Source organism: Hipposideros armiger, unplaced genomic scaffold (assembly GCF_001890085.2).
Source record: "Hipposideros armiger isolate ML-2016 unplaced genomic scaffold, ASM189008v1 scaffold_32, whole genome shotgun sequence".
NCBI classification, from domain to species: Eukaryota; Metazoa; Chordata; class Mammalia; order Chiroptera; family Hipposideridae; genus Hipposideros; species Hipposideros armiger.
In genome coordinates, this window is record NW_017731382.1 from 3,939,800 (window position 1) to 3,954,722 (window position 14,923).

A 14,923-nucleotide genomic window follows, 5' to 3' on the forward strand; every position below is an offset into this window, starting at 1 on the left:
TCTAGAACAGAGGACCACGGGGCCTGACTCGGGCTTCCGTGAGAGTCCATCTCAGGCTTCTCATACCTACGAGGTCAGGGAGACTGGGCGACCCTCTGTCCAGATAGGCACCTAAGGCTTTCCATCCTGAGCTGTGGAGCCCCCGGCTGCTTCCTCACCAGTAAAATGAGCTGAAACCTGGTGATTCCTGGGGCCATCCAGCCCCAACACCTGGAAAGAGCATAACGGGGAAACAGTTCCAGAAGGATCAGCGATGTATTCTAAGAGGAGCGACTCTAAACAAGGAAACTCTCAGTGAGAGCAGGTCTTTTTTCCAGGTATGTTACATTTCTTTCCCACGGGCCACTGATTACTAACCTCCTATTCTTATCGCTACACTTGGTATTTTTTAATCCCTCAGGAGAAAACAATCACAAAAGACTTAGGTGGTCATTACTTCTGTTAAAATCAACCGTGTGGGTTTAATAAGAGCTACATGCATTGATTGAGCACCCAATGTGTGCTAAGTTTTGAACTGGGTGCCCTGGAGGGAAGGCTTCCAGGCTTCTGGCTAACGTGGCCAGTGGAACGTGCACTTTTACAGCTACTTCCTTCTGAAGCCCCAATAAATCATGGGCAAAGAATAAAAAGGCACATAAAAATCACATGGATAAACACAAAAGGGGTAAGAAGCTGGACGTTTCACCAGGGAAATCTTGGACTTGGAAACTGTCCAGGGCCAGGCTCAAGCTAAGAACAGAGGCAGTAAACAAACTACACATTCCACAGTGAGGTTGCACAGCCTCTCTCTCCTTGGCCAAGATTCCTCTCCAGGGAAACCAGCCCAAGCTAAACCAACTACGGACACTGGCAGCTAGAACATCCCTGCGTAGGTGTCCGTTAGGTACTGGCCCAGTTAGCTTTCATAGAAACCCACCATTCAACACACCCCACCTACACAGGTGCAGCTTTCCATCCGTTTTTTTTAGTGCTTATTAACACATAAGGACATTCAAGGATCACCAGGCACTGGAGGAAAGCCTCCAATATGCTAGACACCAACCTAGTCCAAAGTGACAAGTAGGTAGGAGGTAACGCAGGGGACAGAACAACAACTATACCATCCTCAGTGAACACAGTGACCACCTTAGAAAGACCACGCCAAAAAAGAGAACTTACAGAACCACAACAAAAGAACTATAATTTCCTCAGTGAAAACTAGTACATCTAGCAAGAGCAGGTTGCTATAAACAAATAGTTAACTGGGAAAGAAAGACTTCTTGAAAATTTTAAATAATGATAGGAGAAAATTGAAAATTAAAGAACTTCCCCCAGAAATGAAAAAAAAGGACCAGGAATTAAAATGGCATTAGATTAAAGGGCGACTCTAGAAGCTGGTGATCCGCGAGCAGTGCTTTTGAAATCCTCAGAATGATTCCCAGCCTTGGATTTTATACCCAGCACAACTATCAATCCAGAGGCAGGGCAGAGTGGACCATTTTCAGATGTGTAAAGCTCTCCGGAAAATTGCCTCCCACGTACTCCTTGGTCAGGAGCCTGCTAAAGGATGTGTTCTACCAAAACGAGGTGGTAAAACAAGAGGAAGCCAGAGATCCAGAAACAGGGATCCAGCCCAGAGGAGACCAAAGGGAGTTCCCAAGGTGACAGTGAATGAAGGGTCCAGAGAGCAATCAGTGTCGAAAGTGGCAAGAGAATGCAGAGCCCCAGGAGTGGCCTTTCTCAGAAAACAACATAAAAGCCAGATTACCTGATGTGTGAGTGTGCTGAAGAGATTTACACCTCTGTCAGGGTCTGGGGCTGAATTTATGATAGATTCACAGGAAAGTAAGCAAACAAGACACTGAGATTTAGTAGCTCCCGTGGGGGGCAGGGGAGAAGCGTTATGTATAAAAAGGAGATGTCATCATAGGGCATACAAGGCACAGCTGTGAACGATATTCTAACTAGTCTTGATCAGGCAAAAGGCATACTGACGTAGCCAAAAGCCATGACATACCACGGTGACAGGGATGGAGGAGTGTGCTGTGGATAGGGGTGGAGATTACTAGAGCTAAATCCTGATCTTCCTGAGAAGGAAGTCAACAGACAGTATCTAAAAGTAAAAAATCAAGAGCAAGTAACATAGCCACATTATTCAGAAACACAGAGGTTGATTCCAGAAGAAACACAGTGCTAAAATGGCTACCTCTAGGAATCAGAAGACCAGGGTGATGGGGAACAGCTGGTTTTCACTGTGAACCATCAGAACTACAGCTGACCCTTGAACAACACGGGTTTGAACTGTACAGGTCCACTTATTTGCAACTTTTTTTCAATACTATAAATGTCTTTTCCTTATGACTTTTCTTAATTACATTTTCTTTTGTCTAGCTTACTTTACTGTTAAGAATATAGTACAGATGACATACAAAATACGTGTTAATCAACTGTTTATATTATCAGAACGGCTTCCAGTCAACAGCAGGCTATTAAGTTTTTGTTAAGTGAAATGACACGCAGATTTTCAACTGCACAGGGGTCGGTGTCCCTAACCCCCAAGCTGTTCAGGGGTCAGCTGTGTTTGGCTTTTTACACTGTTCACATGAAATGCTTTGGTGAAAAATAAAATTAAAAATAACACCATCAAATCCAACCACAAAACCAAGAACTTCTCCTCAAATTGCTTTCAATCCAGTCAAGGGCAGACTATCGGTAAGAAAGGTTTCAGGGCTGGGGCAGGGGCAGGGAGGCAGGGGTGAGTAGGGAGGGTGCCTGTGTCATACAGCAGGGAGTGCCAGCTAATGGGGCAAGACGGATAGCATTTGAGAGTCTGTGCAAACTGGGCTCTTTGTCAACGCCTGAGTCTGAGGGAAACACCAGAGAAAATGCCCAAGCTGCGACAAATCCTGGGGCCACAGCCGCGGGCCACCTTCGCTTGGAAGGTTTTATCATCACTAACGGGAAGATGCTGTTTTGGAGTCACATGTAGGACTAGCAAAGGGGGAACACAACGTGACCGTGGGCTTTGCCCTGACTTTAAAAAGCCTCCCGCCTTCTGTTTGCATTTTCCTAACATTTTTTAAGAAGCCTAACAGTCCAGTTTTCAAAAAGTCCCTAACACTAATTTTGTGATTCTCCCAATTTTTACTCTTCCTTTCCTTGTTTGAAGTGATTTTGGCAGTCAAACATTGCTAAGAAGACAGAAACAAAAGTTGGTACTTGAAAAAAAAAAAAAAAGGAAGTCTAGACTCGAAGCGCAATTTCTGAGGGTTGTTTTCAGTTTCTGATGGGGCATGTCACTCCCATTACAGGGCTCGGGCAAATCCTCAGGTAGCACGTTCATCTTCTAATGCACTAACAAAAGATAATGGCATGTGGGTATGGTTACTTCTTCAGCCCAGCTCCTGTCTAGAAAACTCTATTTCATAGCTCAGAGTTTAACCCTTTAAAGATCACCACCATTTTTAGGCCCTCTCAGAGAAGCACCCCATGGGCTGTGATGTTGAAATCTGCCACCTCATTTGTGTCCTCTGGGACATGGTCACAAGGTCAAAGTCACCAGAGTCAAAAGGACCCTTGGGAATGCGAGCGTGACATGATGTGTGTACACTGGGACAACAGTGAGGTTGCTGGCATGGGGCAAGCATCAGAACCCCACTGGCTGGTCACAGGGTTATTCCCCTGCCAATCCACCTCTGTACCCTCTGCTGCGGTTTTCCTATTAGTAAAATAAGACAGATCCCCATGTCCATGTCCCTACGTGCGTGGCCTTAGAATCTCTGGGCTTCTGCTGCTGTCATCAGCCCCCAGCGTGGTAAGCCTTGATTTCCTTTGACCTCACTTCGCTCCCCATCTTCCTGAGTGTTCGGTTGGCTTTACACATAATGCAAAGCTGCTCTACCTCGTGCAAAGACAGGCAGCTGGAAACTAAGAAACCGCATGCATGTACTTCTCAGGTGAGCGAAGACCCGAAAGGTAGACCATGCGACGTGCTGGAAGGAAGCAGGCTGGGACCGCGAGCTAGAGCGCCTCCTCGGAAGGTGACACGCAAGTCGTCCGCCGCATTAGACGCAGGCGCCCCTTGGCTCCCCCATGCCTCTCCTAGGAGCTGTCCTGTGCTTGTTCACAGGGCTGTTTGCTGCAGTTGTGTTTGTGGCAACAAGGCTAGAAACGACTTGAAGGCACCTCAGTAGAGGGCTGGTTCGGGAAATTACGGGCACGTCCCCCATTAAGAAGTTTTGTGGACATGAAATGATCTCCAAGATACATCACAATGTCCAAATGCAACACACATAACAGGGAGGGTACGTGTGTGCTGCTGCTTGTAAGAAAACACAGGGCTGAACACACGCAGGCTCATGTGCACACAGCATCTGGAGGAAGAGTCAGACAAGAAATAGGGAACTCAGGCCTATCTGGAGAAGGGAAGTGGGTTTGGTAGAAAGCTGACTTTAGGCCGTCTACACTTGGTCTTGTATGAAGCCTTACCGCTAGCATGTAGTACTTTGCCAAGAGAAACTAACATTTTTTTCATTGATGTTTTATAGCAAGGTAACGTTGTAATATGGAGAACTGTCAACCATTGCCGGACGAGAGAAATTCATGCCTTGCAGACTTAGAAGCCACTGACACCAGTGAGTAATCTATACATCAACGATGCATTTCTCCCCCAACAGGAGAACAAGGAACGCAGGCCTGGCCCCATGTGGAAGCTCCCTGGGCAAAAGTTTCCCATCAGTCAAATGAGGAAGTTGGCCTAGTCATCCCTTAAGTCTGTTTTCTGGCACAAAATGTCTGTGATTTTTCATTTAAAGCAATTGTATCTTCCTAAGAAGCACGTCTAAATGCTCTTAAACCATCCATTCAAAATGATTTTACACCGAAGCATCCTTTAAATACATTCAGAGAACAGAATTGATTGAACAAAATACGGAGACCGCCAGTACCAGAGCTGATGCCTCGGCAGGGCAGGTTTCATCAGCCCACACGGAACATGGGAGAACATGCTGTGACCAGCGCTTTCGATCTGGATTCTGCAGAAAGAACATCTCCTTCCCTCCGGGAAATGTAGAGTCAGCCATAAAACCACGAACTGATTCCATATCCGATAACCAGGATTCAGGGTGGCAAGGAGGCCTTTCCTGCACCAACTTTTAGATGAATTCCATGTCAAAACAGGAAATGCGGCTTAAAATACATCAAAGAAAAATGATGCTGACTAAAGCGCTCTAAGATATCTCTTAAACACTCAATTCCCCAAATGTTAAGGTACATCGAAGTCAGAATAAAAACACACTGCAGAGATCTTCTTCAAGACAGCACGATGGATGTATAGCAGGGTAGGAACAGCATTCGTTACTAAAACGACTTCTTTACTCCAAGAGGAGAGAGGGGGAGGTAAAGAGAACATTTAAATAGATCATTTTGAGTTTCTTACAGGAAGTTCCAAATGGCAGCAGCTTATAAATTGTCTTTAACAAGGAAACGCTAGCAACAGATATGAGAGCCAAATGTATTTTGCGTTTTCCTCTCTATGCATAAGCTTGAGTCACCTTGTTGCTTACAAATGAAAACCACAGAAACACAATCACTCCCGTGGATTCATCTCTCAGCATCTCATACTGTATCTAACACAGAAAGAGTGAGCTGGCAAATGGCGGCTAAATGAGTGAATGAATGAAAAGCAAGAAGCTGTGCTGTACACTTGGTTTCAGAATCACAGGCAATCAATTCTGACCTCTGAATCCAAGGAGAAGAGTCACTGGAAGAAAAACATTTTCAGATGAATGCTGCCTGCCCTAGGAGGCTAACAGTTTAGTTTACGTCTAAAATCCAAAAGACGGAACACAGGCAAGCAGTTCATGAAAAGGACCAGGCCTCTTGGTATTACAAGTCAACGTGAGAAATAGGCACGCTAATTTATCATCTGCTTCAATCACAGAAAGCGATGCGTCCTGTTAGCACAAAGCCTTAATGAAAGGGTATTACGATACCTGAGTTGTCTCCCCGAACTGGTGTGCTGAAGGGAAAAACAAACAAAAAAGGAACTTGTTTTGTTTCAGCCAGACCCGGTCTTGGGTACCAGGGAAACAAAGTTCTGAGTCGGGGGCGTGCTCCGGCCGCTGATCAGAATGCGAGTGGGGGTCCGCAGGACAGCAAGCGAGCATCAGGGCTGCACCCACACCCATTAGCCACATGATTAAATATACATCAAGCCTGTGGTATAATAAAGTAATTGTAATAGGGCATTGTCACAGGATCAATGTTTCCTGGTTTAAATACAAACATTAGCATTTATCTAGCAGCAGAAAACTATTATCCCATGGTACTGTTTTATTCAACTGACATCTTTTAATCAAAGCAATCCATATCGTGGCAGCGTTCCAAGGTATCATAATTGCAAATATTTATGGCAAGTTAGATAATAGCTGTGTTTCTGTTGTTCGCTTTTTCTTCCTTTTCCACAGGTCTGATGCCGACATTTTCTAATGAATTAACTCTGTGAAGAACAAAATCTGAAGCAATTATAGTAAGTGAAACAACCTCTCACCTGCCTCCCAGTTTCACTTTTAATTATGATACACAACTGCTCACGCGCCTGCGTGTCTTCTGCATTTCTCACACCCCCTCTAATGAAAACAAATGAAAACGAAGCCTTCTGTGCTAGTGGCGTCGAGCTAAGAATGCCCCTTGGTGGGGAGGTCTGAGTCCCCTGGGCACGGGGGTGGGTGGCCTCGTGCACCCCAGCGAACGTTCTCGGAGGCTGGGTCTCGTGTGTTGCGTGCAGCTGATGGGATCTGGATGCAGTGAGAGGGTTTGTGAGTCGTGCTGGAGCCCCCTTTTCAGAGCCTCCCGAGTCTGCCCCCGTAGACGCTCCCGACCCGAGTCTGCTGCTACTCTCTCCCTTCAATCATTTCCTGGAGAAATGCAACCTAATTGGGGAGAAAGGTCTGAGGCCAGCAGAGCGGTTGTTTTTAAACCTTGGCAGGCCACTGCTGTGAAGCCCGTTCTAACGACGCACCCTTGGCTCACATTTAATTTACAAGTTCCGTGAGGCCTCCATGGCGAGCCTTCTCATCCCACCTCGCCGAGACAGACTGGTAATCTGCCGCCTAAAGCCCCCGGACTCTCCCCAGGTGCGGCAGAGACCTGCAGGCAGTGGGAAAAGGGAACACGCACGATTCTTCCCTGGCGGAAGTGTGTTGTTCCAAAAAGAAAAAGCATCTGAGGGAGCGTCCTGATTCTAGCCACATTATCTTTAAAATAACAGCAAAGGTACGCAGGCAGCAAACACACACAGGTGTACGCTGATCAGAGCGGCTGAGATCAGTAGTTCACTGTCACCTTTGAGTGGTTTTTGCAGCTGGAACAGGGGCACAGTTTGTGACTCCGGCCCTGGCGGCAGCCTTCACAGGGACAGGTTTCATTCCAAATGAGAGGTTCTGAAAAGTTGCCCAATTTAACCTCCAGGAGGCTTCATTTCCTCCTGTGCAAAACACACCCCTCTTTCCTCTGCCGCAGTCATGATTAAGTTCATGAGTGAATGCAACGGAAATGCACAGGGGACAGCAGCAACAGCAACTTTCTCTAAAAGCCTCCTATCAGAGCAGCCCTGTCTGAGGAAGGCTTTTTTAAAAGGCCCCTCCCAAATGCAACCTGGCCAGGAAAACTGCAGGACCCCACTTCATGTGGGGGCCCCCGTGCGCCTGATCAGATCTGCATGCCGTGAACCACAGTGACCCAGATCATCAGGGGACTTTCTAAGTCCAGCTCCATTTCTGCTGAGCTTTGAAAGCGCCCACTTTCAGCCACAGCAAACACGACCCAGGCTTACTTGAGATGGGACCTCTCAGAGGTCACTTTCGATTCATTCCACAGCTTTACTTGGTTTTCTTCTCCTCCTCTAGCCAGGTGGGTTCAACAGGGAGGGGCAGGGGAGGCTGCTCTGGGACCCCGCACCCCAGCACACGCCTTTCCGCCAGCAGGGGCAGCAGCCTCTTCACCTGAGAGGGTCTCGGACGTTAATGTGATTCATGCTATTCCAGCGTTCAAGGTGACTTGGCAGCCCCAAGTCCCATCTCTCTTTTTTCTAAACCAAGAATTCCACAAACCAACCAAAACCAAAAACTTGTAAATGGGCCAGTTCTTTAGATAAGGAACTGAAAACGACAAATGGCATTGTATCTTGGCATGGATTCTGAGTTTACAAGTATAAAGATTTGTGTGTGCAAAAAATATAGGCAAACGGGAAGCTACTTACACATGGTACATACAACACACACACACACACACACACACACACACACACACACACACACGGCTTGTTTCCAAATTAATTTGAAAGGCTATTTAGCTCAGAGCGATCACGACATTGAGTTCTATCTGACTCAGCACAGCCTCCAAGTGCAGCACCGCTATCTTTCAATAGCAGTTCTCTTCCTGGGATTTGTTTGAAAGCGTTTAGGTTTCCACGAAATCGCTGGAGGTTCTTCGGTTTTCCCCCTTCTGTGTTATGTACGCATAAGCCGTCTCTCTAGGCATGCATACACTGTCCAGTGGTAAAAATCAATTTTGATTGTATCAGTATTTATTACTGCTGGTGCCAGCAGTTTAGGAAACTAGAGAGGGAAAACATGCAAACTAGGAGGAGGGAAAAAAAATTAAAGCCGGGTCCTCACACCTACAAATATAGCCTGCTGTCATTAAGACGTATCTTGTATCATGCTGAGGAAGCTTACATTATCAATTTAAAAATTCAATCAATAAAAATGTACGGGACTCATTGCTTACATCTCTTGGTATCTGCGAGCTCAGTGGCGGGTATTTCTAAAACAAGGGCCCCACTCTCAGAGGTGCGGGCATGAGGGTAGCACAGCCGCAGCTGCCCAGGCTCACTTCCGGTCTGGCGCCCTAAGCAGCTTGTCTCATCCGTCCTGTGCCCGGTTATTCATTACCTGACTCTCCCTCTCAGGACAGAACAGCCACGTGACAGGGCTGCACAACCTCCTGTCTTACTCTCCTTTTTTCCTCTTCAGTCCTTCCAAACCCCCGCCCCCCCAAACGTGCATGATTCTCCAGGTTCAAGAGCTTGGCTCTTCAAGTGGCCCCTGAACCTCAGCAGCCCTTGCGCCACACACTCTGCACGGCCCAGGATGGCTCAGAGTGGTTCGTCTTCCCGCCATCACCCCTCTTCCTGGGGAGTTCCCTTCTTACACTCAGTCCCACAAATAAACATGCTCACCAAGTCCTAACCTCTAAGAGGGACAGATTGTACAGGATGTGTGGGGAGAAAGAGACAGCTTAGGATTTAGATTTTTTATTTTGAGTTACACACAAAATGCCCACATCCTCTGAGAAAGTGCACATAGCAGAGGTTCCCCAAGCACTCTTCTGACGGACTGTCACCGCGGGGCAGGCACCAGCACCCTGCACCCTGCAGACTCAGGCTTATACCACCGGCTGGTAGGCGGCTTTCTGGGGACACACAGCCACGTCCTGTCAGCTTGCGGCCCGCCTAATCACGGTCCTCTCAAGGCCAAGGTATAGGGAGCTGCATAAAGATTCACTGACTGCAGTTCCTGCGCTGGGAGAATGGTAGCCCATGACAGAAATCTGATGGCAGAAGACACGTGCCTCACAGCTCAGTGTCTCACTCCCTTTCTTAAGTACCTGGATCTACCTGGAAAAAATACTGGAGACAAATTTACAACTGGGCAGCCTCCCCGTCTGCACGCTCTGAGCAACCTGAGCAGTAGTAGGTGTGTGGTGAGAACTCAGTCTGTTCGATATTTATGCCAAGTAACCAGACGCAGACATCTCCCAAAGACAGGAAGTCCCTCATCCCACCTGGAGGTGGAAGTCTCCAGGTCCTGCCACATCGCCAGAGCCAGCAGCTCAGGCCAGGCTGCCAGTCAGGCTCCGGGCAACATGAGGGTGTACGGCTTCTAAGCATGGCCGTCCGTGTGGTAAATCTGTCTCTTGCCCCACGCACACTGCAGCCGTGCTCAGCATGCCTCACTAGTCCTTTCTGCACGGATCCCGGACCCAGGCGGAAGCTTTCCTGTCATGGGAGGGCAACGGTGACCAGCGGCTTAAGATGTTCAGCAGCTTTACTTACTCTCAGTTGGAAGCCGCCCCCCACCCCCAAATGTATGTGTTATTTAAATAAACATATATATTTTCTCACTGATAGGGCACATTTTAAAATCAACCTTCCAATGACAAAATAATAATGACAATGATAAAAATAACAATTCCCCCATTTAGCAAATGTGACAAAATGACAAAAGACCTCTTAATTTGGGGGCTTTATTTTAATCTTTTCCTTTTTAAGATGCTACAATAGTCAAACATAATTGGATTGGCCTTTTACATCATAAAATTAATTCACAGTCAAACTCTCAATTACGAGTGGACGGATTATCTGAGGAGTCTCTCGATGCCCTCCCCACCCCCACCCGGCTGGTTCCCCCTCGACCACTCTGCCACCTGACTCACTCGCCCTGACCCCAAGCTAGGGCCACATCGGAAAGGTCAGGACCAGACTCGGGCCGTATGTGCTGGAAGTTGGGGGGCGGGCAGTGAAGAAACAACACAAAGGGTAATGCAGAGTTGACTGTCGCTACTAAAAATGTCCCTCCCTATGGTAGCTGTTATTTATTTACACAGAAAATGCTTCCTGGCAGCTGTTCTCCAACATTCCAATAAACCACACCTCCATCTGTATGCAGAGCCCAGAGCCTCCGGACAGAGGAGCCCGCGGCCCCCCAGCAGCAATGCCAGCCTCACCCACCGGCCTCAGGTAGCACAGGGGATTTTTAGGCCACAGCATTAATTATAATCTCGTGACAGTAAGAAAACATGAGATGAAATACATTAAATAAGTTAAATATGCATTAAACATCTCTGAATAACAGTTCAGCCTCACTACATGAGCCAATAGTAATTTAGCTTGGTCCCTTAAAGAGAACAAAGCATGACTTTTATTTCCAAAGTGTCGGGCCAGTCAGTCAATATCGCCTCCCACTCTTGACAAGCACATCAGATGCTGCCACAGCCCAGTTCTTTCCTGCTCCGGACTCCGTCCATCAGTGCCTGGGAACTGATGGCCTGGGCAGAGCGTGGAGAGCAGCCTGGGAGTGAGTGGGCCGCGTGGGGTTACTACGTGGAGGTGCCGGCACTCCCCGGCACGCTGGGCTCCCGCTCCAAGGGCAGCGCCAACAGGCAAGGAAGTGTCGTGTGTTAGGAGAGGTGATCCAGCAACATGTACCGAGACTACGAATGTTTACAATGACATTTACAACATGCCATTATCACTTAATCATGGTTCCCCTTGTCATTAATAGAGATCATTCTTCTCCCCCAATCATTTACTACTCATTTGTAACTTTCTAAGAGATCGTTATATTAGGTTATATTCGTGTGTGCGCACGCACTCGCACGCGCAGGGAGGGTAATTTAAAGGCAAGACCTGTGAGATGTCATCATACATTAATTTCTTTGTGTACACGGTTATGATAAATTTAAATCCCACGACATGGCGGGCGTCACCCGGCCGACCGGCCACCGTCTGCGCGGCCTCTACAAGGCGATCTTCCCTATGACCACCCCGACGATGAAGAACAGGACCACCAGCGCCAGGAGCCGGCTGCTCAGGCCCTCCTCCTTGCCGGCCACGGCCAGCGCAGGGCCAGGGCTGTTGCTCTGCGCCGTCTTCCTCATCCGAAGTCCATCTTCTTCCTGCGGGAACAAATGCACGTTTCAGAGCCGATCCCAGGCACCACAGCAGTGTCACTTACAGCTCAGCAGGGGGGCTTCACCCCTGACTTCAGATCCCGTGATATGGTCCCAGCTCCTCATGTGGAAGCCCATTAATGAGGGTACTGGTTTGGAGCCACTAAGAAATGCTGCCAGAAGCGCCTCTTCTCTCCATCCACTCTCCGCGAAGCTGCTCGTCGCCTTTCCGCACCACAATCCTAAGCAGGGCGTTCCTTGGTTCTCATGGCTCAGAAAAGGCTCCTGGAGGGTCCAGCCTGGGCCCGCCCACCTTGCTGGCCAAGCCTCCCAGCTGCTCCTCTTCTCCGCCATCCAACCCGACCCCTGTCCTTCCTCCCTCCACTGAACAGGCTTCCCAAATCGAGTCATCCATCTCTGAAGTGACAGGCATCTCCCAAGGCAGGAATATAAAAATCACAAGAAACTGCAAAGCGGGGGCCTGGAAGCTTTCGAATGTAGAGCGCTGTACATAGGTGGTGTTCGATGAGCTACCTGTAGACTACTGGGTAATGTTCAAGGAACATGATATTTGGAATATTAAAATATGACTTGACTTGATACATGCATCTCAAAGATTTTCTACTTATTGCATGGATTTCCCACCAAAGAAGCGATGTTTCTTTTTCATATGTGAATGACATATATGTTTTGCCCCCAACGACACAGATGTGTAAGGAACGGGAAGTTTTTCTTCCTTCACTGGCCCCGAGGCCAGTCTCCATTCCTAAGCAGGGCCCGCAGCAAGGCCTTTCTGCTCTGGCCCGGATGCACGGAGCAGCTGGGTCCCCGGCCGACACCCATGCCTTCACCCCTAAACCCCACACCCCCGCTGCACTTTCTTTTCTTTTCCTTCATCTCCTGCACACCCACCAAGTGCCTAGCAGGTCCTGGAGACCACAGGCAGCCAGCCCACCGAGCTGGCGCTCCACGGCCCTTGTGACCACCTCTGTGGGACCTCCCGTCACACCGGCTGTCGGTCTATGTCAGTGTTTGCGTCTGTCTCCCTGGTACCGGGAGCTCCTCGTGGGCAGGGCTGCTCGTGTCTGTGCCCACAGTGCTGGGTACATGGTAGGGCCATGAGTAATTTGTTGGCCAAATAAAAGAATGAAACAACGTAAAACAAGAAATCAGTGTTTGGCAGGATAAAGAATCTTCTAGTGTCAAGATTGGTCTGATAACATTTTAAAGCTATTCTGCTCATGGGGCATGGCCAATATCGCTGCACAGTGATAAATGACTAGTGTTATTCGATTAACTTAAAAAAAATGGGCACAGCAAAATACAGCATTTATTTTATTGGGTTTATATAAAAGATATTTCTACCTATTTATCACTTTAAACGGCACAGAACTCGATTTCTGAAGAGAAATACACTCAAGAAGAAGCTTTAGGCGTATCTCTGATTTTTAGCCCCAAAGTAATAAGTGTCAGCTTCATAATTTACACTAAAAGAAGTTACTGAATGAGGCAAATCAGAACTACTGTACTGAAAGGAGGTGCCACTCCCAGTCACTGTCAGTTCTCCTATGCCGACCACACTGTCAGAACAAAGAGACGCGCAAGTCACCGGAAATGAATCTGTTGCGTGTACCTGGCGCTACGGTAGTTAAGGAGTGAAAACCTATTACATGGTTGGGTGGCACCATCAAGATGAAGAGAACACATCAGCCTCAAAGTTTCAGCTGCAACAAAAGTTCCTAAGATCAGATGATCAGAAATGTCTCTTCAATGCCGTGTCTGAAAGCTGGAAGGGGCCGTAGAGGTGCTCTGCTAATGGAGGTACAGGAGATGCTGTGGCTAACACAGATTCAGAGCTAGGTCAAGTCTGAGTAGTCGTTTCCATGACACCACAGGCCTCCAAGGCCAAAAGAGGTGCGCCCTGCCTCCCTTCATCCCCCAGTGCAAACTGACCCTCCAACACCAACAGCCGCCTCGTCCACAAGCTGGACACAGGCTTCTTCTGTAATCTGCACCTTTCTATTCTGACAACTTCCCATCTCCAACCTCATTACCATGTTCACAGTCTGATGAGAGCGTTTTGCCCAGACCTACTTAGAATTTCCAAAAATCAGAATTATATCTGTTAAAATAGAGTCCAGGTCGGCATTTGTCTTCTTAAAAAAAAAGATTCTCATCCAGTGGGAATAAAAAATGTGAATTCCAGATAACCACTGCTGCTTTACTTTTAGTCTCAAAACTTATTTTCAATTTACACTAATGGAGGATGAGTTGGTTTTTTTTTTCTCCCCACAAAGGGGCTGCTCCAGGGATACAGAGTCTTGATTGGGGTGGTGGTGGGGGGGGGAGGAACGGTGTTGGGTGTTTCAAGGGCCCTTTTGAGAACCTGATGACAACTGGAATTTCTCCCTGGGAGAAAAATGTGCAAATACAAAACAACTCTACAAATTCAGGGGTTCATCCATTTCCCCGGGCAAGATCCCAGTAAAAAAAGCCCTATTTTCTGTAGATTATCAGGAAATAAAACGCTCTTACCTTGAACTGCTTGTTCTCCTCCCGTAGCCTCTGGAGCTCACCCTGCAGCCTCTTACATTCTTCCATCACCTTCTTCACTTCAGTGTCATCCAAAGAAGAGCTCAGAGATTTAGACACCGTTGGTGTTTCTGTCTTTGATGCAGTTGTGGATATAATTTTATTTATTTCTACATCATGCTGTTCAGAAATAAATGAAAGCCCAAGTGTCACCAAGTATGTAATAAAGGACTTTTTAAATGCAAAGTAAAGTAGTTCTCAGCAAACACCACACATGGTAGCGTTTCATCCACACTGTAATATGTCACATTTATTTTAAAAATGGATCACTTTATCTAGTATCTTAATAATCTAAAGCAACTGGGCCCCAGAAATTATGGATAAGGGCAAATAATGAAGTTTGGCTGAGACTGATACTTCAAAGAAAAAGGGCTGTGCATATTGTGCTATCAAATTCCTGCCGTGCAAAAATTAGCATACTGCAATTGTGCAAGCTCGGGAATTATTAACCACAAATTCTGTCACCACCAAGATGTGAACATCCCCAGGACTGGCTAGGCGGGGGTGGGGAGCCAGGGAGGACTCAGAGGGCGATTTATTTCACCAACTTAGAATTTGGAAGCTGGGATGAAGGTGAGACAAACTCAGTGTCTGCAAAATTTCAGGCCGGGGAAGCCCC

At 47.5% G+C, this 14,923-nt stretch overlaps 1 protein-coding gene across 1 annotated transcript in view; it reads right to left on the reverse strand.

Annotated features, from left to right (window-relative positions):
* Window positions 1-10,271: 10,271 nt before the first annotated feature.
* The window catches only part of VAPB (VAMP associated protein B and C), a 49,713-nt gene continuing 45,061 nt past the window's right edge, over window positions 10,272-14,923 (reverse strand). Inside the window, exons 5-6 of the mRNA XM_019637298.1 lie at window positions 14,248-14,424; window positions 10,272-11,718 (exon numbers count right to left, since the gene is read on the reverse strand). Coding sequence (XP_019492843.1) covers window positions 11,560-11,718; window positions 14,248-14,424 — 336 coding nt within the window. The 3' untranslated portion in view covers window positions 10,272-11,559. The remainder of the gene's footprint in view (window positions 11,719-14,247; window positions 14,425-14,923) is intronic.